The following is a 25,992-nucleotide window of genomic DNA, read 5'->3' as shown; positions in this document are numbered from 1 at the left end:
GGGAATGTTTAAGTTAGCTCTTATTTTAAGAAGGTCTAAAGTAAACGTTCGGACAGGTTTTAGAGAAATGGAGACCTGGACATTGTATTTAACTTATAAATAAGGAAATTATTTTTTCTTAGATGGCCATCTTTTGGAAACTATGCTAATTATTTTTAGGTCATTGCTCACAAAGCTCACCGTTCTTTTTGTAAAAATATGTCAAACTTTCAAAGTTTGACTCCAGATTGTGCGTTAAGGTACTTGAAGGAACTACAAATCTGACTTCAGATACTACTAAAACTTACTGCACCAAAACTCAAAGGTGAATACACTGAAACTAGTTACTAATAACAGCAATGACAACAATAATAAAATGTTTTAAGTTGAGAGTACATCCTCTGTATTATTATTTCAGGATTAAACATGTTAAACTTTTTACCACTTCCTTTTGTGCAATTGCTATATTCTCTCTGAAGAGACAACATTTCTTTCTTACAATATGTTCATCAAAATCACCAAAAGCTTGTCCTTGGGAGGGAGCTGAACTTACTGTACTATACAATAGCTGCTTCTGATTTTTGACGCTACCTAACCATACACTTAAGATTAATAGCTGATTCCTGCAGTTAATGTTACTATTCTTGCTGTGTGAGTAATCTATTTTTTAAACTATTTTTTTCTGAAGTTCGAATGCTGAATGGCTAGCAAATATGTTTAATAATTCCTTTTATTAGGAATCAACCTCTGCTATCAGTGGATTTAGCTTTCTTAGCTTCCTCTGAAGTATGGACTAGCTGTGTTTGTTGCCTTGTAATAGTTCGCACAACTCCTATACTGATGTCTTTGAAAGAGTTTGAAAAGCATTTATTCAAAGCCATTAAAGCACCTTTACTAAATTTGTGTGGCTCTTCTAGCAGTTACTTCAATAAGCATTGTACGTGCAGTTTTCCTTGGGGAAAATGGTATTGGCTACAGACAAGAACACAAGATCAGCAAAGACTGAACTATGTGGTTTTTTAAATCAAATCCACTAGGCTTGCTTAAACAGCATTATATTTCTTGTTGAGATTTTTTGGTTCAGCAGGAACGACAACAGTAATAGCTCTGTAGGCTACTTTATTATTAAATACGAATGTTTAGAAGCTATATCTAAATAATTGACGAGAACGATTAGGAGACTAGCCAAACCAGGCACCTAATGGAGAAGGCCTAGCTCAGAACTTCTATGATAAACCCTTTGCTGCATGGAACAGATATTTAGAGGCCAGATTACTTTTTCTCCTAATAGTAATTATATCAGTGTCATTAATAATAGCTGCTGCAAGGTCCTTAGGTTCTTTCCTGCAGGCAAAAATTATATCTGGTCAGAGAGTCTCATAATTATTCACTCTCATTTTCAACAGTCCTGAGACCTATTTTTTTTTTTTTAAAGAATCTAAGGCTTTTACAGTTCTTCCCTTGGGAAACTAGGTTAATAACAACAGAATAGGAAAACTGAGAAGCTTGTTTAACATCACTTACTATGCTAAAATAAGCTAGGAGATTTCATTTTAATGATCATCTCCCAAAGCGCATTTGTAGTGACTGTTTTTTAAAAACATTTACCAGACATGGTTCATTTCCCAGGAGCTCCAAACGGCTGAGAATGCCAGAGGTGTTCCTTGGGGCTCTGGTGCCTTGCAGTGACATGCTGATCTGTTCCTGCAGCTATGGGCAAATACTAAGGTCTGCCTAATACTACTATCCAAAAGTTCTTAAGTATCCATATCACTCAATGCTCTTTTTCTTATGAGAACATGCTGAAAATGTAATGAAAATGTGTTACTGCATGAGCCCTACATTTCTTGCTTCTAGTCACATCAGAAACATTTTACTTGGAGGCAGCAGTTTGCTACTTACGCCTCGAGTAATTTGAATAATTGAAAAATATTACAGGAGCAAAGCGTTCGTTTTAAAAGAGAATGATTAGCATGAGGCTAAAAATTGCCCAGCTGATCATTCAATGCTAACAGCACAGCGCTCACTATTTTATACTGCATATACTCACTGAGTGGCCAGGCACCTGAAAAGCACATCCCTATCGTTACAAGCCTTCTCCTGTTCCCCAGTTTTGCCACCCACGTTGACTTTAACATTTAGGCAGGAAGCCTGCAAGGTTATCAAGCATGCTGTGGTAGGTATATATAAAAGAATGTGCCCGGAGAAAGAACCAGTACATGGTAACAATCCAGCCACAACAGTACCGAATGAACTGTGCTGCTCAGGAGTAACAGCGCACAGTCTGCAGGCTCCCTTCGGCCTCATGTGGGCTGGAGCTGGTGCGTAGATTATTCTTCATGATTTAAAAATCTAACATAAAAGCAAAATCTGAGCCAAGAAAGTATTAGCTGGTACTTCAGGGAAATACGGAAGCTGTAACATTGCAGTGCCTGAAAAAAAGTGATCCTTCTAACTCCGTTCAGCATTATGTGAAATTGTAACTAAAGGGGGTGGACAAACTGGAGCGGTTTAACTTTTTGAGTAGGAGGGAGGTTGTGGGTCAATGAACCTCACACATGTCATACAGACCTCACAGAAAGGCATAGGGCTATAGAAAAGAAATTACTAATTTTATTTTGTCTTTACAAAGCGTTACCCAGAAGTTCAGAGGATTGTCTGATCAACATGACATGGCTTCTTATAAGAAATGTACATATCTTGTCTAATGAGAACATGTATGTCTCCTGGTCAGTGAGGTTTGAATCCAGCTGATATTCAAGCAGGGTCACATTCTGCCTGAGCAGAACTGAATTAATCTGAGAAGATTGTAATGAAATATCTCCTTAGCTGGAGAAGACACAGAGGAACATCTGTTGTCCTAAACCAAGATGGGCCACACACCATACACTGGCAGCTCACATGGGAAAAAAAGCTGGAATGAAACAACTTGGGCACATGTGGGAAAGTGAGCTTGGTGTGTTCCCCGGGCTCCCAGGAGCATGAGGTTGCTGTGCTAGTCTTCAGTACGGTACCGAGCATAGCACAAGATTATCTGTTCCTCAAAAAGCGTGGAAAAAAAATTGGCAAGGCTTATCAGTTCATACCTCTGTACAGGTACCAAGTGTCACATCTTTTTACCATCAAAGTGCAAAGTATGTGATCTTGTATATATACACTTCTGTGGTTTTGAAATATATTTCTACACAGATAGATTTGCTACAGATAAACTACAGAATACTACTGTGGACAAACAATTCTGAAAGAGAAAATTACGTTCTTGCTAATCATTTTCCATATTAATTTTTGTAAAAATAATACTGTCATTCAAAACATTACTCATTGATTGTCTTAAATCTTCACATTATTGCTATCAAAGTCATTTACCTCAAGGTCTCTTAAGTATTTTACTACTTATATTCAGGGTGGCTCATTTTAATTCGTATTAATGAATATTCAAAGAAATAGCGGTGCTTGTTTTAATAATATATATTAAGAAGGAGCATCATTTCTTGTATAAGCTAAATAAATACAGCTGTAGACTGATAGAAAAATTAACAAGGTCATACTGCTTTCTAATCCTTTAATTCTGGTACTTTATCTCTTTGCCTTATCGGCTCTTCATCTCTTTTTAAAATCTCATTGAAAAACTAATTTCCCCCTTGCCTCTACTGCTCAGTTATTTTCTCTCTTTTATTTATTAATTCAACTCTAAATAATACTGGAATGGAGGAAAAGTCCTATCTGACATCCTACATATCCTGTCCGCTCACTGTCATATGGAGGTGAGTTACAATTTTTATGTGAAAACTGCCTGTGATTTGTAAATTGAGTCTGCCAACAAAATGAAATATTTTGTCAGAGGGATTTGGCTTTAGTGTAAATTTCATCAAAAGACGAGAAAGTGAAGAATCATCAGCCAGCCCCCCCCCCCCCCTTCTATATCCTGCTCCAAAAGATATTCTCTGCCTGGAGATGTCATTGCCATGCCTTGGGATATCACTTGGGTACATTCCATTAAAATCTGTTCTCTATAGAGAGGCTTCCTCTGCTAATTATATATTATCTTGTGCGCAACAGAAAATATAATCCAGCTGGTGTATTTGGGCCATATGGGAGAATAAACTTAATACAATTGCTGATAAGTATACAGATTGATATGCTTAATACAGCTCTCTGGGAGCATTAATTTTTGATGATTAACTTTAAGGGTTTGGGTGGAAAAGGGGAGGAATAAGCATTTTCCAGTTCAGCTGCACAACCTGAAGTGCTGCCGGCATAGTGTATATCCACCGCCGACTGCTTTTCCCTTCCCATGAGGGAATTGTGACAGAAGGACTTGGCGTCATGACAAGGCTGTGACAAGGCCACATCTCATCCCACTCCTCCACCTGACTCGAACTCGTGAGCTTCTTGGAGAGAGGTAAATAGATTACAATGGCCTGGTATCTTTCAAAAAGTACAAGCTTTGGTCAATGTCTGAGTAAGAGTTTTAAAGTATAAAAGAAAAGTTGATTACTCTTAGCAAGGAAACGGAGCTTCTATTCATACTGGGAATCTGATTTTTATAGGGAAAGACAATACTGCCTATAAGAGATTTTTTTTTTTTTTTTAAAGTACTGGGCTATTTGTGGAAGATATTAATGGATTTTAAAATAGAATGGCTAGCTAACAGACTGCAGAACAGGGCAGACACCCTGTACCAACCGACAGTTTGCAAATGTTTAGTATCTATGAGGACTCCAAAGAAGGTCTATCAAGAAATGCTTTTCAGAGTACACCTTAGATCTCTAAAGTCAAACATTTAAAGGATTCTTTGTGTGTTGGTGTAGACTCATCATCTAAGGTGACAAATGTTGCTAACTGTATAGTTTTCAGTGATCAATAATCTTCTAGCAATGAGATATTTCAACTACCAAGCCACAACATACAGTATTACTTCAGGCTCATGACAGTCTCTCCCTGGTTACATCACGTAACTATTTAAGCAATGGAAAACTTTTTCTCTTTACTGTGACAGAAACTCCTAGCATCTTGGGCTGAATGTCTGGGAATTTTTGTCTTCCTCACAGGCCAAGTCAGCTCTCTAATTATGTCCTGGGTCAGCTTATGTTCACTGCACTTTGGGCTGAAAAGCTGCAGAACAAAGTGACCTCTTGTCAGCCAACCACATAAATATGTACCAGTGTATTCCGAAATATGAAGCTAAAAATCTGTACAACCCATTGATTGACTCACAATGAATTTTTTTATTTTCTCAAGATTTCCATTTTTAGAGTCAGATAGGAAGCCAAACAATATTTTGTTACGATTCTGAGCGTTCTGCAGCAATTCACTGAAGAAAAGGTCATATGGAAGATGGTGCTTTAAAATAGACAAATTACTGAGCTGCTTTATTATATTTTAAAATTCAAATGTTTCATACTTATAGCTTATCGATAGCCTTGTATAACTTACTTTCTCTATTTCTTTATTGTTTGGTAGCTTTTCTCAGAAGAAGTGAATATTTTTCACAGAGACAGCTTACCTTTCAGTAGTTGTCTGTGTGCAATTTGTATTGCACAAGAGTGCAAATATAAGTTTCTTGCGTATTTAGCACCGTTTAGCCTCCTTCCCTTGTTCTGCTTGTTCTGGATACGCATGGAAAGATGCATCTCTACGTTCTGTGTTCAGTCACTAATTTGTCCTACTGATGAAACTGTTGGAAACTGCCCTATTTTGTGGAATGCTCACTGTAGCTTATTAGACAGGTACTTGATTTCTGTACGTTTACACATCTTCCATGAAACCTTGGGAGTACATGACAAGATATTACTTCCATTTATGAGCTGCAGAGTTGCTGCTGGTTATAATTAAATGCAAGCATGCTCCCCCAGTGTGGTCCCCAATGTCATATTGACAATTTTGCAAATATCAACAAGGAACCTTATAAGAAATAGCAGTTAATACTTGTAAAACTTTAAAATCCTGCAGAGTTCTTCAGACTTTTGCAAATTTAAGAAACGGATATAATCAGATGAATCTGGGGGACTGAGTGTTTGTACTTGATGGAGAAATACAATTTCTTATAAATCAAAACAAATCCTCTTTTATAAATACAAATGACCAGTAAAAAGGAATAAGGACAGGACTGAAAAAGATGTTCCATTTTACAAATTAGTGCATTTATTATTACCTAAGACTATTGTTTGCTGCATTTTTCTTGACTCCTTAAGACACTAATAAAATTTCTGACCTTCTCATAGTCAACGTGTTCTTGAACTTCAGCTGCATTTTTTACTGTCCAGTAGAGGACTAAATCTAGTAGACAATTCTTTCACTTTTATCACATTTCTTGTGGGTATGTAACACCATCTCTATTTTGTCACTGCTGCTGAGAACGTGAATGCTGATATTTCCCTCTTTGAGGGTTAGTGGGAAGCCTAACCTATCCACCCCTGACATTACACAAACAATGCTACTTAATACAGAGAGTTCCAAGGTGAATAAGAATGGATTAATTGATTCTGTTAATAATTGAATTAATGTGCACGTTAGTATTTTCTGGCTTTGAGTTAGGAACTATCCTTTTTTTTTTTTCCAATATACAAATCCCATTTGTATTTTGCCACTATATTTACCAAGTGCTACTGTTATACATTTCTTCAGCGCTATTTAAATATAATTAAAGTGTTATAAAATCACATTTAATACTGCAAATCATCAGACTGACTTGCAGTACTAGATGACTCATCTCTCCACTCTAGAATCTAGTCTTCAAAAAGTGTTGTAGAAAATCTCTTATATACCTATTCCTCTACTCAAATAAGTGATCTTTTTACTGCTGTTGCTGGCTTGTCTCTTACTCTGCCTGTTACACAGTACTGCCAGACAGCATGCCTGTTGTAACTTACTAATAAAAGGTGTATTCAAGAGCTAAGCATTTAGTGATTTAGGAAAAAGGTGATGCCTGTGGAATAGTGCTGGAATAGTGTGGAAGAGATGCCAGTAGTGCATTTATCTCCCCACACCTAAGAGGGGAGAGAAGATTATAGTTCGAGGATAACTCCTTATGTACTACAAAAGGTGAAAACAGAAAATGGTTCTTTTTTGGTAGAAACAGATAGGAGTGGTTTAGACTGTATACACCAAAGGGCAGTGAATCCTGTGTATTTAGTCTTGCTGCACAATGGACAAGAGTAAGTAATATGTACACCTCTAAGGAGAGCTATTTGACATGATATATCAGCAGATAATCAATCTGTTGATAAAGGACTTCTATAAAGATAACCTTTATAATTTAACATCTGTATGAATGGCTTTAGATCTTTGAAATTGTTCCTATTCACTTGAATAAAATCTCACTGTTTCTCTTGTTTAATTCACTTGGTTATTGGTTTAGTACCAACAAACAAAACAAGGGCAGTCCAAGTTGTAAGGTGGCTTTCTTTGCTAATGGATCAAAACCTGAAGGACTTCCATTACTGTAGGAAAGTAAGGTTTCCTTCCTTTGACTACCAAATATTCTAAGCGATGTCTCTTCTCCCTCTAGGTGTGCTGTTTAAATTGTTTGGATTTTTTTTCCCAGTTTACCATTTTTTTCTGCATCATTAAAGCTGCGTAATCTCAATGCAGCCAAGGAAAAAAAAAATCTCAGATCAATGATTCTCTGATTCTATTTACAGAGCCTAACATCCCTAAATATTTCTTTCATTACTTGGCTTATATTTCTGTTCTTTGTGGTCTTTTCACAACTAATATCCATTAGTTCCATTGTGACTTTCAGATGGGGACAGAGAAACAGCAAGAACTGACTTAGCAGGGAAGTGTTTAAGATGTTAAGAAAATTTAAAAATTTTCCTAGGTCTTTAGGAATGAAGGCACTGATTAGCACTACATCTTATACTGGTACAAGGCTCTATAACCAACTGGAAATGACAGAATATGTTTTGGGCTTTGGGAGAAGTAGGCTTGAAATCACGCTTTCACAAGACATACTTGTGTGCACCTTGTACCTTTACTGGTATTGCACGTTGTTGCCCTCTTTTGTGTGAAATCACCTAATTTTGACAGAATGTCAGAAATATGACATGGATGACAGGCAGTTTCTCTCCCTCGTGTAACCTTCTGTAACCCTCTAAACAAGGCTGGTGCACTCTATGATTTAAGCATGAATTATTGCTAAATAATGCCGCAAAATGAAATGACATTGACATTCATCTTAATTGTTTCAGTGTCGTGAAGTGTTTACAATCCATAAATCAAAATATCTTCAAGCATACGATCCATTTATCCACGTTCATAAATGTAGTTACTATAACACAGGTATATCTACTGCCTGCTTGCTGCTCAACTTGATTCTGATGTGAAACAAGACAGTCATTAAACAAGTTAGAAGTAAAACAACAAAAGACCAGTACAAAATAAAATGTCTACTTATATAGCATCGCACGTGGGATCAAGTGAAAAGTTTAGAGTATTTTTAAAAAATATTGAAAATATGAAACATATTGCTCTTTAGGATCTGAGTTTGGGTGATGCTGTAAGTGAGACCTACTTTCTCATAGTACTTGATCTCGTAGTCCAGAATTGCTCCATGGGGAAAGTCCGGCTCTTGCCAGGAGAGGGCAATGCTGTTTTGGGAAGCCCAGTCCTTCCTTACCATACCTATCAAGGAGGGTGCTGAAAGGGAAAAGGATAACTAAGGGTTAAAGACAAAGCACACGGTTTATCCTTTCAAACTACTGTCTTAGGATACCAACCCGAGGTAACTTGGAGTGACCTCCAGACAGAAAAGCATGACAGATGGCAATTCTCAGGGAGATGATACAACCTGGAATTAACGTCTCAAGTACATACTAGTAACTCCTTTGTTGAAGTGCAGTCCAGCTTCTGGAAAATGGCTATATATAAAAATATAGATAGAGGCGCCTGTGCCAGTCCCTGCCACCAGGTCCACACAACCAGGCTGGCTCCCAGGACATCGTGTCCATGGTAGAACCCCATTTCAGAGACAGTAAATCCTACATTCCGTATAATCTTCATTAAATGTTATAATTCAACTGTGTAAAATGTACATTGGGTTTATTCTTTGGAGTAAAATGAAGTGACACGGCTTAAACCAGATGCAGTGAAGTTGATTTCTGCTAGCTGGGCTGGCAGCAGCAAGGGTGTTTTAGCCGGTCGGTGAGGTAGCTGCCTGCACAGGAGCCAGCTTGTCAGGGGAGGCCAGTGGCAGGGAGGGGGCTATGGGCAAACACTGGGGGCAAAGGTGTGCCCAGACCTACCTGCTATAATGGAGACTGCAGGTCTGCTGCAGTGCAGCACGTAGGAACCGCTTCCAGCAGCTTTTGGAAAGGGCCCCGCATGGGTGGATGCACGCCAGAGCCAAATTATCTCTTGGTTATGGGGTTAACTAATTTTAAGAAATGCTTTTTCTGCCCTTCTAAAAATAGAAGGCGCACTGTTATCTATGCAGTAATTTCAAATGGTGCAAAAATCGCATTTTAGGAAATGGTCTTAGCTTATGTTATTAATCTGGTCAAGCATGCCAAAAGAGATCTAATATTCTCCAGGTACTAATGCTGCTTTAATGCTATTGGTGTGCAGCTTTCCCAAATTTTACAACAAAACCAGTCATGTTGTTCAACATTCTTGAAGATGACTGAGAAAGCTGAACAAAGCAGCTACCATAAAAAAAAAAAAAAAGTTATTCCAGTGATTCATAGCTTTTGCTATTTGTCTTTCCACTAACAAATATCAATTCATTACACACCCTCCCTCATTCCGCTCTATTACGAATCTTACTTAACCTCTTCTGAACTTCCAAGGAGCTGTCTCCTAAAAATAACACATTTTTACAGCTTCTGTTTTAGTCTTTTGAATGAAAGAGTCTCCCTAGGAAAATGAAATAAGAATCTGCTTCTAGTCACAAAATTTCAAGCCTTAGTTTTCTTCCCTGTAAATATTTCAAGAAGTTTAAGAAATGAAAACAATAAATAAATTCTAGAATGCAAAGAAACACTAAAGAAAACAAAACCCGATTGTTTTTCTTTGAAAAAAGGGAAACTTGCCACACAGACATGCACATAACAATCTCTTTCTTTGTGACAGTGCATTTATCCAAGAGAGAAAATAAACTTCCATCCACTGCCAATCCTCCCTGTGGATAACTATTCTGTAGTATAATAGTCCAGTCCTCTCATGTGAAAAACCCAACACCTCAACATGAAACACTAAATGAAAAAACCTACCAAAAGCATTAAGTGGACAAAACAGAGCTCACACAGGAAACTGTCCTACACCTGTACTTAGGCCGCTCTAACCACAGGTCTGCTGCAAGGGAATGAGAGAAAAAAAGAATTGCTGCTATGCTCAATAAAGGATTAACTTATTTTTAAAAGTCCTTAAAAAGCATAATGTAGAGTACCTGAATAGTACAAAATACAAATAAATAAATGAAAAGCAGTCATAGATTTTGGGCCAAAAGTTTATCGCTGGGTATGTATAACCACTCCCTCAGTTAAAATGAAATTTTTACTATTGAAGTTGAGGGTGAAGCTGAGCTCTTGTAATATCTGGGGTAAAATCAGCTACTCAAGCAGATAACAAAGATAGATCTGCTTAAAGGGAAAAAGAAGCTAGCAAACATGGATTTGTATTTGCTAAACAGTGATCGAAGGCCTACCAGGGTATTGCTTATATAAATTTGTTTACCATTTGTTGTTTTGATTCATTCACTGTTATTTGCTGTGATTTACAGGCAGGTTGAGGGAGCTATAGCAACCTTTCAGATACATCTAGGATACCCTGAGTACCTGCTCATGGGTGATGGACATCAGCTGGGCCACCTTCCCCAGCACATCATGGCTTTGTCTCACTGTGTTTGGGGGTTCACTGGTCAGACAACCAAATCCCTGGGAAATGACTGAGGTTGATTTACAGAAAACAGCAGTTTAAACTGTAGATACAATTACATTCTTGGCCTTTCTAGGTTTTACAATATAGATTAGTGCTATTACACTTCTTTAAATTATGATCTAACCTTTATAAGCTTTGCATATGTGCTGCATGTTGTGCATTTTTCTTTGGGTTCCGAATTCCAGATTTATACAGCAATTTATGCAGGTTTTCAGTCTAAGCTCACTGCAGTAACTCTGCCATTTGAGGAAGCGCATGTCAAAACACAGTCCTGGCACATCCGAAGATCCTCTCAAAAGTTCAGTGTAAGAAATAACCCAAGCTTTCTTCCTGGGAAACAACTCAGCAGCAAATTAATGAAAGAAAATTACTTTAGCCCTCTCCTAAACCAGCTGTGCTTCACCTGCACTTGAAGCTGAAACCCCCACATCACCCCTGTAGCGCTGTGCCAATCCTCTAAATCAAAATGCGGAGGTGTAGACATAGGACAGTGAATATAAAAAGCATATTTGTGTTTGTACTAGGGTACTGGGCAAAAAAAGAAAACAAAAAAGGAAAAGTGTACTTTTGTGTACTTTTGAACAAAAAGCCACAAAAGAGCCAACATTGTCCATTTCTTATATGTTCAGAAGGATAAGCCTGTATTTGTCATACAAAGGTTATCTATTGACATCTCAGAGGAAATAATGAGTTTTGGGAAAAGGATTTCAATCAGAAATTTATTGTACAAATAAACAGTCAAATAAACCCAAGTAATTAAAACCTGCAGCTAGCTCAGTTTCTATTTCTTTAGTTATTGTGAAGTGCTACCAAAAGCAATACTTTGTACGGAGATATTTCAGCTTCTTGTAACAGTTGCTCACTAGAGCAGAAGTTATTTATTCCCTAAAGATCCTATCCATTTATTGTTAAAGCTCTTTTTAACTGGAAAATTGTAAGATAGGTAAATCTTATTTGCCCATTTATAAAGACTGCTCTAATGTTCCTATGATGAATCAATGGGAAGTTCTTTTAATTAGTTGTTTCAAATCCAGTAGCTGCAGGAGAGCTCTAATTTGGTTACCCAATGAAACTATTTGGGAAAAAATGCTTAGAAGCACAGCATGGCTTTTAATCACTTTAATGGCAGCACTTTCTTGCCGTTGGTACTAGGCTGAAGAATGGCTTCTGGCTCTTAAGCTCAGCGCAGATCTCCATTTTGTACTGAGGATTCTTTGCACCATCTGCTCTCTATGTTTTCCGCCACACCGTTATAGATTTCTTGAATTATGATGAGTCATCTACAGCGCTGTGAACTCCTGATTTAGTTTAGTCTGATAAGTTTCTTTGTCTTTTCAAATTTGTATTGAATAATGGAAGTTCATTCCTTAATTCACAGTAAGCTTATTTTATTCTAAATCTGTTTGGCTTCTCTTTTTTTCAGAATCCCTTTTCTCATACACTACACGAAGGACAGAAAAATGTGTCTTTTAATTGATGATTGGATTCCGGTGTCATTTCTCAAGAGACTTTCTCTTCTTCTGAAGTTGACTTCTATTATATGAAAGCATCTGATTTCAAAACAGGTGACCTGTAGGGTTTCTGAAGCTTTTTTCCTTTAGTCCATTTTCAAATTTTCCTATTTCTTGTTCCACGCTGTCGAAAGACAGCAAAGAATTGCCAGCATTTCCCCCCTGGTTTTCAGGGTTGAAAAACTTTGATGTGGTGCCCATTCACTATGAAGAAGCTTCAGACCGAACGGTAGCTGACGACAAAAGCTCATTTGATGGCTGGCTGTACATGGAGTGCTCTACCCCTCTGGTATCTCATCTCAAATTTTACTACTTTGGTGAGAAGAAACCATGACAGGTCAATGCCCTTTTACTGGCTGGCAGAACCCTACCAGGTAGGCACAATCACTTTCTTGTTAAAAAAAATTACCATCCAACAAACAGGAACAGCTGCATCACTGTGTTCCTCTTCCCTGCTGTGTTCTGTCTGTTTGGCCAAAGCCAACGAAGTGCCAGCAGATACCAATTTGGAGAGGAGAGAGTGGAAGGGGGGTCTGAACTGGGCACATGGTGTGGTGAGGACTGCAGCTTCCCTCTTTTGGACACCATCCTCATGAGAAGGCTGTGGGTCTCAGTGGGTAAAATACTGTCATTTAGGATAACGTGGTTTAATTTAGTTAGATGTTTCTATACCTCTACCATTGCCAGTAATAATCTGAATCGTGTAACTGCATGTTATTCTTTCCTGGAGACCTCTGCTTGCTTCAAAGTACAGGAAAGACCACAGTCACCAAAATAAAGGGCTTTATCATGTTTTCTGAGCAGGGGCTTCCCAATAGATGACAGAATCCAGCCCCCTCCCTCTTCTTTCTCTCCTACCTCAGCGACTTCCCAACTGCAGCTGGGGGAAAAATACTGATTGAGGCCCCCTCAGCAACCTTGCTTCTCTTTGAAAACTCATTCATTGATCCCTTCTAGTTTCTTACAACACAGTCGGAGGAGGAAATCTGCTTTAACATCCTGCAGACTTTTGTTGGGGAAAAACTTCCTTCATTAAGGGAAGGATACTTGAGGGTGGAAGAAATATCAGTGCTGTGAGGACTAATTTATGTTGACTTGGGTTTCATGTCTCTGTTGGCCAGAAAACAAAAGACGACTGCTTTTCTGTTCATTAAGAGAAAAAGACTTTTTCAAGCTTATATCACATATTAATGGCATGAATTAAATCACACAGTAATGTGCCACTATGGAAGCCATGGGTATCTCATCACCCAAAAGCCATTCAACAACAGGTTTAGGAAATTAATGAAGCAGAATATGGTATAAGTACATTTACTTTCAAATGTTTTCTCCTTTTGCTTAATTGTAATCCTAGAAAGTTCTTTTGGAAACTACGGATATTGAAAAGGAAAAACTGTTTCTGTTTCTTTTAATAAATACAGCTATACCTAAAAAAAAAAAAAAAAAAACCCAACAAAAACCACACTGTCAAATTTTGTCAAATCATACATATGTAGTATTTATAATTGTTAACATAGATCTGTACTGAGATCCAATTTTCAAGTGTTTTTCTGGGTGCTAAAAACAACCTTCGCACCTTTTTCTATACCAGAAAATGTTATTATATTTGTACAGTGTTTCACCAGTCTAGGTTCTGTAACTATATTAGAATTTCTATACTATTGGGCACTGAGTATGATTTTATATTATACATAGCAATAAATGAAGTCTGCAATTTTATTCATGATCCCAAGCTTGAAAAAAATATTTCAGGGCACAGTAAGAAAACCAGTGATTTTACTTTTGGTTCTAGAGAGTCTGTGAAAAAGGTAATAAGCAATAAAAAGATGTTTTCTTAGGGGAGCCATTTTGCTCCAGTAACAGAACGGGAAGTAATGAAACAACATTTCTTGATCAATGATAACGCCGCCAGTATTATTAGCATTTGAGCTATTTACCAAGGAAGGATTTGCCAGGGAAGCTAAGAAGCCAGAAGACTTCAACCTCCATCAGTAACGCCACGCGTGACACGTATTACCAGCCAGCTGACAAGGCTGTAGTTGTGCTGCCTATCACCTACAGCACTCATTCCTGCAATACGATTATTACTCCTCCAGCAGAGATGCCTTTCATCCTTTTTTCCTTTTGTGTTTGCTTGTTAAATCTTTCTGTTGCTATCTTTGTAGGATAAGGGAAGAGACACTATTTTATGGGCAAGGAATGTGCTATGGATTCAGGAGACTTATGTTTGTATTCTTTTCTGGTTGTGCTCCAGAGATTTTCTTCTGACTGTGTTATTGTCATGGTTAACCCCAGTGACAACTCGAGTACTACACAGACACTTGCTCACTTCCCCCTTCTCTGTCTTCCCCGATGGGATGGGGAGGGAATCAGAAAAAAATATAAACCCATGGGTTGAGATAAGAAAAGTTTAGTAATTGAAATAAAGTAAAAATTACGACAACAACAACAACAACAATAATAATAATGAAGAGAGGGAGAGAGAGGAGTGAAACCCAAGGGAAAAAAACACCAAGTGATGCACAATACAGTTGCTCATCACCCTCTGACCGATGCCCAGCCAGTCCCCAAGAAGCGATCAGCAGCCCCCAGTCACCCCCTGCCCCCCCAGCTTATACACCCAGCATGACACCATATGGTATGGAACATCCCTTTGGCCAGTTCCGGTCATCTGTCCTGGCTGTGTCCCCTCCCGACCTCTTGTGCCCCTGCTTGCTGGACAAGCCTGGGAAACCAAAAACTCCTGGATTTAGAGTAAGCGCTACTCAGCAAGGACTAAACCATCAGCGTGTTATCAACATTGCTCTCATACTAAATCCAAACCACAGCGCTGCACCAGCTACCAGCAAGCAAATGAACTCTGTCGCAGCCAAAACCATGACAGCTATCCTAACGTACACTGGGAATGTCAATACCTTCCATTATGTACAGTATGTGAGAACTTTAATGTTAGAAGTGTGTGTGTGTCTATATGAAAGACTAAAAACTAAGCGCAAGTTTACATGGAAAAAATCATGGAAATATGAACATAAATTAAACTCTTATTAAAAAGCCCAGTTCATAACCCATATCTCTTTATATTAAAGATGTCCACATGGCTGCAACATCTTTGGGTTTATGCTGAATTCAGTAAGAATTCTTTTTCTTACCATACAAGGCTGTTTACAATTAGCACAGTGACTAGATAAGATACTTGATTCTTCACAAAAGAGAGTCTCTTACCTTCCTAATCACTTTAGTGGTAATTCACAGTTACAATGCTTGGAGGGGATACTATTACTGACACTAACCTTGGAGTTCAAAGTTGAGGATCGAGTTTTCCTGAAAAGTCATTAGAGCTTGCAAATTAGTAACTTTGGGTGAAAAATAATGTTTTTACTTTATTTTCTTACACTAGTTCCCTAAAGGTTTGCATTCAAAAGGCAGCGTAACAGTATGCTTCTTTTGAAGCACTTCATTCATTGAAAAATAGGCCTCCAGCAAGCTATAATTATAATTTCTCCCTCCATTTTAAATTCTTTCCCCTTGCAGATTTTCTTTGCTTGCTCAGAAAAGGTGGATGAAAGCCAAGTGAACCTAATACCATTACCAAAAAACAGATTCTGCTGCAGTGTGGTGGGCTAAAGGTCATCATAGATGCAATCCCCAAATTTCCTCCAGGCTAAATGTGGTTTCAACATAATTTTTTCCCTACAATGTTCCATAATGCAACTCTTTATTCCTTGTTGCTTAATTTCCCTCTCATTTATTGTTGATCTTACATAAGAAGACAGTTAAATACTCACCCAGACGATTTTGCAACACTACGGATTTTCTTTCAGTTGGAGAATGTGCTGCAAATCAGTATTTTGCAAGCTTGAGACAAAAGCATTCCTAGATCTTTAGTTCTACCAGGACTGCTCAGTCCCTGATTCTTCAAAAAAGATTATAGCACAAGATACTTAAAAGCAATTTTAGAAAAGAAAGCCTTATCAGCCGTCAGTCAGGGTGTGTGTATGTTCTGTTCTCTCTCACAAAGTGTATGTGCAAATCCCTCAGCTAAAATGTATGGTGAGATATTTGGCATAATTTATAATACAGTGATCAATTTAAAATACTTTAATAATGCTTCTTTAAAAAACTAGCTGACACCCCCCCCCCCCCCCCAATGTTTTATATATATGTACGTTTGAAGGAGTTACTCCATATGCTCTGTATTTCCAAAGCAAGCGGAACAAATCCAGTTCAGACAAGTTTAGTGGAAAGGTGGGACTCCAGGAATCACGTGCAAACAAAAATAGATCTGCAAAACTGAAAAAGGTTGCCTGTCACGTAAGTGGAAATCACCTCAAATCAATGCCCTCTGACAACCAATGGGATCTGCATCAGAATAAGCAGATTCTTGGCTCCCTTCCATTGCCTTTTACTGTTGAAGCAGCAGGACACAGTAAGTGGCTTAAAGACCTACTAGGTCCCTGCGATTCCTGAGGGAACAGCTCTCCCCAGCTCAGAGCTTCCCTGTCCTGCTTTGGCAGAAGACAACACACCGGTTGTGTGGCACCGGCGTATCAGCTCACATCAGGTAGCAACAACCCCTGTGGCTGAATGGCACAGCAAGAGCGTGGTAACTGGGGAAAAAAAACACCCTGCGCTCTGTTCGCTTCTTCCAGGCATTTTGTTCTGGATCAAGCAACAGAGTATTTGATGGCACAGGGGAGGGTGCGGGAGGCCCCCCAGGCAAATCCCTTCCTATCGTCTCTTATGACAATTATCAACCCTGTTGTGGTACCCACATCAGAACTAACAGAATGCGATGTTCTTAGCCAGCAGATTCCCTGCTTTCAGAAGCTCAAACGTTATGTCTTGTACTGTTCCCTGTTCCTCCTGACCCAAACGTTGTGGCAAGTCACCGACTGTCGGCTGGTGGAACATCCCATTTGAAGGTGGTGTGTGTGCTTTCCTGGGGGAAATATTCCAGACATGCAGGATTCCTCTTAAAAATGAAGGCTGAATGGCTTATAATATCCTTTTTAGGAAACATGGTGCTAAAAGAGAAGGAGGTGGGAGAAACTGGTTTATCAGCAGATTCAGATTGCTGCTGTAATGATGTTAATCAGCATGAAAAAAGATGTGTTCCAGCCAATGTGTTATGTAGTTATAAATACCGTGCCAGCACTGCTAGGTGGCCTGTGATGCGGGGACAACCTGTGGTGACACATTTCTCCGGAGAACTTTGTTTTCAACCTCCTAATGTAACTTGGGAATTGCTATAAATTTACTGGAAATACAACTTGAGGTTAAGGAGGCATCATTTATTGCAGCAAGGTGTCATTATGGAAACAGAGCTGTAACTAAGTCTCATTCAGCAACAACCCCTCCAGGGTCAACTGGAACCAAATTGCTCTGCAGAACTTCCTGCTGCTAAATTGATCTCAGAAGTTTGGAAATGAAATAAGCAGGTTAAAAAGCACTAGGAAATCTGCAATCTTTTCACTCCATTAATTGCTACTCATCCTGCCATGTAACAAAGACAAACCTACAATGTACGCTCATTTCAGCAAATCGCTCCTGATCTTGTTTATATCAAAATACAAGACTACATCAGACTGTAGGTCATTTTCTGTCAAACAGTACTTTAGAGGTCTGAAAGAAGTTTTTCTTCTGACAAGAAAGTCATGAATATTTTATTTGAACTTCCGTGAACCTTCTGTAAAAGCTGTTGGCGTGTGCAGGGAATGTCAGAGCTACTGTGCTTCAGCATTTTGAGTGGTATCTGTAGAGTGCATGGAGACACATCGGATACTGACTTAAAATGTACATCTTTGGACAATTCCCACACAAATGTTGATTTTGACAAAGCATTTTATAAATCACAGTGATGCTAAATAAATATGCCTTCATAAATTAATTGTCCCAGTGATGCTACAAACAAAATTATATCATATATTATATAAATGCTAAAAAGATTCCAAAGATATGCTCCCATCTGTTCATTACAAAGAATCATTAGATAACAACAAATGCTATGGTTTAGTCTATCTCTGTTTTACATAGGGTCAGGTATCTTTTAAATCTTTAATATGTCGGCCTGTGGACAGAAAAGCACACCATTTTAAGCTCTGGCATAGAGACAATGTGAAATACTTCTAGAAGGCCAGTAAGTCAATGGTTTGTACTTGATGTACATGGATCACTGAAAAGCACTGTTGCTGTCAAAGGTATGTTCGGTGTTCAGTTTTTAGTCAGGTAGGGTGGAATTAATTTTACTTGATTCAAATAATTTAAAATCTGGGGTTTAGTTTTGGCAAGCTGTCTTGTCAGAGGGACACAGGCAACTCCAAAGGGCAATTTATGACACCTGCCACAGACACCATCTTAGGGTGGCACCAGTGGCACACTGGAGCTGCCTGTTTAGATGCTGAACTTTGAGGTGGGTGCCACTGGGTCAAACGTAGACCCTAGTTTCAGCCACAGCATTCATTACATGCATCACTACTATTAGCACAGAAGCTTAGTGCAAAATCAGCCATGGAGCTTCTTCAAAGATGACCTCTAGAGCAATGCAAGAGCTATTTTAGATATGCCAACATCCTAAATAAAGTGGCTTTTCCAGTTGGGTGTATCTATATGACACAACACAGTGTTGCATAGACATATCTGAGTTGGCCAGCTTGCTTCTACACTGGAACTAATACATCTGAATTTGCTCAGCCTAGTTAACTCTTTGGAGAAGATACTGAGCCAGGATTATGCTGTGCTGGAAATACAATGGAAAGATATAAAGAACTGGAAAAGAAATTAATAGGACACTCGTGAGGTGAGGTTAAGTAAAGGTGATGCGTAGTGCTTAGTGCAAATAATGGCAGTCTACAAAGGTAAGTTGTAGTAATTCTCCTGCTTTCTGTGAATGACAGGAGGAGAGAATTAATGAATAGAAGGAGCATGGTCAAGTTATCGAGAAACCATAGATTAAATACCAGGGAACACATGGTGTAGTGAGAAAACAATTATGTCTTCTATTACTTAGATCACAGGGATGTTTGCACACCTGTGAGTCTGAGGACAGGCTCTCAAGGTGAGGGATAGAAGCAATCACACTTGAAGGCATCAGGGCAAATCAACCCTAAAAGCAAACAGCAGCCAGGTGGAGTGGTTGGATGGTCTATCTCACCTCTGCCTTCTGTTATGTCTGGGATCTGAGGTTCAGAAGAGGCAGTGGCTCTTCTTGGACTACTGTACTCATATATTCTGAAAATATGTTACAATGATATTAAATGTGTTTGAAAAATAAATGTCTTTGTCTTCTCTTTCAAGAAGATTGAGTCTCTTTTATTCACAGAGACAAAACTCCCCAGAGTTAAAGAACCATTGGGAGGCTAAAGAGTTCTCATCTTTCTGAGTTGTATAAAAATTAAAACACCAGGAACATAGAGCATCCTAGAGATCAGATGATAGGTGGTAAAAGATGTTTCAAAGGAAGGTTTGTGGAATCCTGGGCAATTACGGAATTCTGTTTCAAAAGGGAAGCTTGTTCAACTAGTAGCTACCAGTTAGCTGGTGCCCTGAAGCTCGTGGCTTTATATTTACTACACACATCCATCCCCATGCACTGATAGGCAATCTTCTGACAGAGATCCAGGTAAGAAAGAAACCTGAGTATTCACAGTTCCAGATGAGTGCATCACTTAGCTTAAGGAGCCTGTCTTTTATTTCCAGGAAATTAATTATCTGATGACTACCCTCTTAGCAAGAGCCTCTGAATTCTCAGAGATCATTCACTATGCCTTTTTGGTATTTCTCTTCTTTTTCTTGGCACTGCCTTAACCAGTTTTTGTGTTCTTCAACATTCTGTGTGCTGAACTCTGCCCTTGTAGTTTTTTTCCCCCAAGTCTTTTCTTCATCTCCTACCTCTCTGTCAAGCCAGTACAACAAAGGTGTTTCCTACAGACCAGAAAAGCAGGAAGGTTTAAGGAGGGAAGCTGAGCACTGCTGTCCTTCCCTTCACAACCTCTTCTTGTGCAAGGGACAAAGCCTAGTTGACTTGAGGACACATGTAGAGTTTACACTGTTCATTTTCTAAAGAGGACTGTAAAAATTCTGTGGCCTCCAAAAAGTTAGGAAGATGAAAGATCAGGCAAGAAACGGAGATGTGCCTTACTAACTAACATGTTACTGAACACTGCTGGCATCTGGAGAAGTACATAAGGAGAAGCATCCATTGATACTTTCCTGATTTCCTTCCGTCCGTGTCCCTTGTTGCTTATTGTCAGAGAAACAATAATGAACTAGATTAACCTTTTGAAATTCAGAAGTACTCTCTGATGAGAAAGCCTTCTGTTTGACTCAGTCCCAAGCAGAAAGGCAAGTTTGTTACATACAGCTCTCCTCTGGAATAAGCTTCTATCTATCCCTGAATAGTCTCGTGCACTGCAGAAATTTTACAGAGAGAAAACCCCCAGCTATGCAGCTTAGGTAGCTGCTTGTAAGAACTAATGGCTCATATCCACAGAGCACATTAGTGATGTGGAGCTGAGCGCTTCAGGGTCTAACTTTTAAAGTGCCTGATCCTCAGAATGAGAAATAGAGTTAAACTATGCTACGTGTCCAAGCTCTTTAACACTGTCAAAACAGAGGCAATCCAAAGCGTGCACAAAAGCAGAATTTGAGAACTATGACACCTTTTAGTTTGACAGCTGATTTAGGTATACATGAGTTTTAAGGACCATCGGGGTTAGACATTGGTATTGCACAATTTCAAAATTGTTACATTGGAACAATCCACAAAATAATGTTCTAATAAGCAAAATATTGTCCAGCCTCTTTTACTCTTATCGTTAAGTAAATCTTCTTATTTCTAATCCTCCTTAAGTATTTTAAATAATTCTCTTTGCCCAATATCACATTTCATGTCATGATTCAATTGTGAGGTGAGTTTGGTTGGAAAGTTTGAGAAACTAGCATGTTCACAAAGGGTATTCAAAATTATTTGGCAAACAAACAAACAAAACCAAACAGTAAGATCCCTAATTCAGATGTGTCTCAGTAATTGGCAATGTCACATTCATCTTACAGTATTTTACAACAGGCAATCATCTCAAGTCCCTCTGTACTCAAACATATGGTGAAACCCGTGCAAAGCAACCACCAAAACACGGCAACTACTAAGGGAATCCTTGATATATGAAAAAAATATAGCCTCCACACATGTAGCAATTCCTTGAATGCCATCTAGAAGATACTATCCTAGCGCAGCTCTGAAAGGGTCCTGACAGATTCAGATGTGTGCGCTCCAGATCTACTAGTTCTTTATATACTGTTCAGAAAACAAAGGTTTGTAAAATGTCATCAAAAAGGAAGTTTAAAAAGATCAACAAAATAAATCATACAGAATAACTTTATAATAGTTTTCTAAAAATATTATTCTGCTTGCACAGAATAATTCTGTGCCAATAACCTTATGGAAAAGAATTAATAAAGACAAACGGGCTATTTACGTATTACAGGTTTTCACCCTAAAATATACTTGTTATCATTTTGAGGAACCTATATCAATGGCATTAATTTTCTGAGACATCATGCTAACTCTGCCATAAATCAGAATTATCTATGCTTCATTAATGATCATGATCACCAAGTATTTGTGCTGTTGACTTAACTACTCATGCTGTGTGTTTTCAGATACATTGTGACTGGGTTTGTAACTGCTCATGCAAGTCGATCTTCACCTGAAATGTCCTTTCAAAATTTCCACTTTGGCTGAACACATAAAATCTTGAGGAAGAAAGGCTGTTTTGATAATTAATTCATTGGCTCCGGCTGACAAGAGAGGAGTCAACCGCTCTGAAAATGAACTCCTCTAACTGTAAGAGCTCTGAGTTTGTCAGTGTTCATTGTCAGTCCTCACTTGCTGGTCAGCTCCCATAGTTTACTACACTACCCCCATAGTCAGGCAGTTGGGAACAGCCAGCTAGTCAGCCAGAAGGTAATCTGCTAGGTGGACAGGCTAGCAAAATGTGGGAATTTCTTGACAATGGGCGCATGCATTTGGCTGGCTCCCTGGGGGAGGTTTATTTTGTTTCTCTGGCCTGGGGCAGACTAATTGGTAGACAAAGTGCTCTGGAATGCTCAGGAACAGGAGGAGTCCTCCCTGCACCATTTGTTATCCATGTTCTGGGACTGAGGATGAGTGAAGGGTGCAGGATATGCATGGAGTGAGGGGAAATGCAGGAACAAAGAGACTTCAAAACATCAGGACTATGGCAGCAGCAGCAAAGGAGGGAAAGGTCCTATGGAGGGAAGCACTGCAATGAAAACTGTGGAATGTCTGCAGGGAGTTAATTGTACCAAAAGAGGTGTAAGCTGAAATATTAGCCTATCTATGTGAGCGGATCATCCAAGAGACATCTGCATTGCCTGTTGATTTTTATAATCACACAAAGTAGGTGATGAAATTAATACACCACTGGAATGATCTCTTTTCATAAGTCTCAGAGTGGCTTAGACATTACCTTCTTTAAGTATGAGCTATATTCCTTAACATGGCTTTCCTGGTTAAAGACCTCAGCACTGTCTTAAGTATCATCACTATCAAAACAGCAACTATTTCATTCAGTACAGTTGGGACTGGGTAGAAAAACTCATGTGAAAAGATTTTATCACTTAATGAAGTTTGCATAGCACATTTAGTCTGGATGTAAATCATAGCATCTTGAATATTTACTATCTATATCCTGCAGTAGATAAAATAAGGGATAACTAGTCTTCTTCCACAAGCCAAAAAATAAGAAGCACGTTTTGGCTACTGATCAAACTGAAAATACGTAGAGATTGAAACTGCCTCATCTGTGTTCTGGCTGCAAAGGGGCTGAGGCATGTTGCAACTGAATCAGAGACATGAGCTTGAGTCCTGCCTTGCCTGTGCACTGAAAGCTACCGACGGTCGCTTTGGCGGCAGGTGAGTAAGCATCCACAGGCGGAGAGACACAGGTGGCACATCAGGCTGTCAGCCGCATCACTGGCTGACGTGCCATTGCCTACAGCCGTTCATACACCGTACCCACACTAGCCCAATGGATCACCTGTGTCGGAACTGCCTTTTTGTCTAAGCTGTCCAGAAAACAAGGCTCTCCAGGGATTGGTTTTAGGTCTGCCTGCTTAAAAATGCATAAAAATAGGCAGCTCCCAGATGGCTTTCCAACACATTACATTTTTTGTCATCATGTCTGAACGTACATTTATTGCAAACTGTTTTCAGAATGGAGAGATGACTCAGCATGTAAAAAATCAAAACAAAACATCCCTCCTGCCCCCCCATTTTCTATTCATGATTGCACTACTATCACACAATGGGAAATAAAGACAGACAAAAAACTGCTTTGGAAGTTTAATCTGAGTTTTCTTACCTAGTGATAAGAAACAACAGTAGTATAAACACAGAGGTATACCAGATGGCTCCAGTCAAGCTTTACCAATTTACTGAAAAGTTTTTAGATGGAGAACATGTAAGGTCTGAACTTGAAGTCCACTGCATGCTTGTGAAAGCACATGCATTACTTCAGAGGTGGGAGGCAACCATGGTGCTATAAGAAAAAAACCCCACAAGATGAAAACCAGAATTTTGACAAAAAAAATTTAAAATTATACAGGTTTCTTAGAGAGACATTTTTTGAAGTTAATTTTAAGAATGTATTTTCACTTCTGTTTGCAGCGCCCAAGTACTTTTATTTTCAACTTTTGCTTTCATTTTCCTAACAGATTTTTTATTACAAGCATATCTATCCTTAACACTTGTAGAAACTCATATTAGTTACTCCTTGAAACATTTGTTGCTGTGAATAAATAATGGAAAAAAAATTTAAAACAGGTATAGTTCAAAGTCTATGATTGTTATCTAACAACTATACTAGTCATCACTTGCTTAAAAAATAAGTTCATGTATGAATCAGTGCTTATTTATCTCAGTGTGTCAATCTACAATACAAAACTGTATGGCTTAACAATGTGAACAAACATATGCTATTGGTAAGACCAACCAGGTGAGCAACCCAAGGAAACAGAACTGATTTGGCTACAAAACTCTAGTTATTTTTCTTTCCATGTGGCTTATTTTGACCCTTTTAAGGGTATCTGGGTAAACGTGACATGTTGTCAAAATGGCCAGTAATAGCATGCAGAAAATACTTCTCTCTTTAGGTTTCCTACCTAGAAGCCATCCTGGTCCCTTTCTGTCTCGTAACATCCTTGAAGTCAAGGGTGTTTTTCCTCCCAGGGAAAATACCAGCAGAAAATAAAACTTTGTTTTCATTGTAATTATCCATTTAAATTTTGGGGTAAAAAGAACAAAAAACTTGTACAACTCAGCCCATAACCCTAAATATTTTATTTTGGGAATGCCTCTAGTGTTTCATATGAGTTGCTGTTCAGGTGCATCATGACTTTGTTCCTTTATCAGATTTCCTACATGGACCATAGTTTCCTCCTCTAGTTGTAAAGGAGGCAACTAATCCTTGGGACATCAGGCAGCTGTGATTGATGTGAGATACCGTCTGATGGAGACAGAAGAAGACACTGACATGAGAAAATTATAACTCTGATCACAGCCAAACTTCGGTTTTCAAACTTTTGTTTCTTAAATGGAAAGCAAAAACTTTCCAATCAAAACAGACTTTGTGTAGTTAAAAATGAAGAGTAATGATAATCTTAATGGAACACCTCTAACCAGTCTGGCTATGTTTACATCTATAAGTTTTCTACTTTCTCTCTGCATGATACACAATGTCAGAATGACAAAGATTTGGATGCTAGAGAACACATAAGTTCATCCTGGAGCACAGTTTTTTTTTTAATATGTACCTGACACACAGGCAGAGTACATTTTCTAAAGAATTAAACCCCCCTCTTATCAAAATGATGTACTAAAATCCCACAGATTTTATACATCACAATGATCAAGGGTGGCTGATTATAGCCACCCTGGAGAATTCAAATTAATCCTGGAACTCCACATGTTGGCTTCACCACAACCACTGCAAATGAGACATTTGATGAGTGTGGGGGATTTTCAAAATCAGACTAAACTAAGAATCTTACTCCTGAGACAGAATAAATTTAGTCTTGCTCAATTTAGAACACGGTAAAAGGAAGCTCTTAAGATATGATAGAAGGAAAACTGAGATTGTATATCTGAATTCTTAGTCAATGAGATCATAAAGATTAGACTGTTACCAGGTCTGAGTCTCAGATTTACTGCATTTGGAAACACTGAAGTAAAGTGTAGACAAGATAAATACTGGAGATGACACTGGCAGCCAATAAAGTGCTGCAGAGTGCTCAATTATGATCCATTATTTATGATCTAGCAAGAAAAGTGCGGGTAGGAGGAAAAGGTCCCTTTCTCAAAGGCTTGAATCCAAGAGATGAGGAATTAAGGAAGGAACAGAAGGGAAAAGAAGAGATTATTTCCTAATCGAAGACATAAATTGTGTTTTTTTCACTCCTAGAAGGCTGGCCCAGTGTTTGGGATATGTAGCAACATTAATAAAATTACTTGAAATGATCTGAGACCATTTGTATCCTAAATAATGCATAAGCAGTGTGGGTTACCGTTGGGATCAGTTTGGACTAACTCAGTGTCGGACGCATTGCT

The 25,992-nt window shown here is 38.6% G+C and overlaps 1 protein-coding gene across 2 annotated transcripts in view; it reads right to left on the bottom strand.

The window, feature by feature from the left end:
* Window positions 1–25,992, bottom strand: part of EPHA6 (EPH receptor A6) — a 513,074-nt gene that overhangs the window by 149,216 nt on the left and 337,866 nt on the right. For both annotated transcript variants that reach the window (XM_055803065.1, XM_055803066.1), the window contains exon 6: window positions 8,495–8,619. In XM_055803065.1, coding sequence (XP_055659040.1) covers window positions 8,495–8,619 — 125 coding nt within the window. The remainder of the gene's footprint in view (window positions 1–8,494; window positions 8,620–25,992) is intronic.

Source organism: Falco peregrinus, chromosome 4, assembly GCF_023634155.1.
Source record: "Falco peregrinus isolate bFalPer1 chromosome 4, bFalPer1.pri, whole genome shotgun sequence".
NCBI lineage: Eukaryota > Metazoa > Chordata > Aves > Falconiformes > Falconidae > Falco > Falco peregrinus.
The sequence above is the reverse complement of the archived record's forward strand: the minus strand, read 5'-3'. Positions and strand labels throughout refer to the sequence as shown.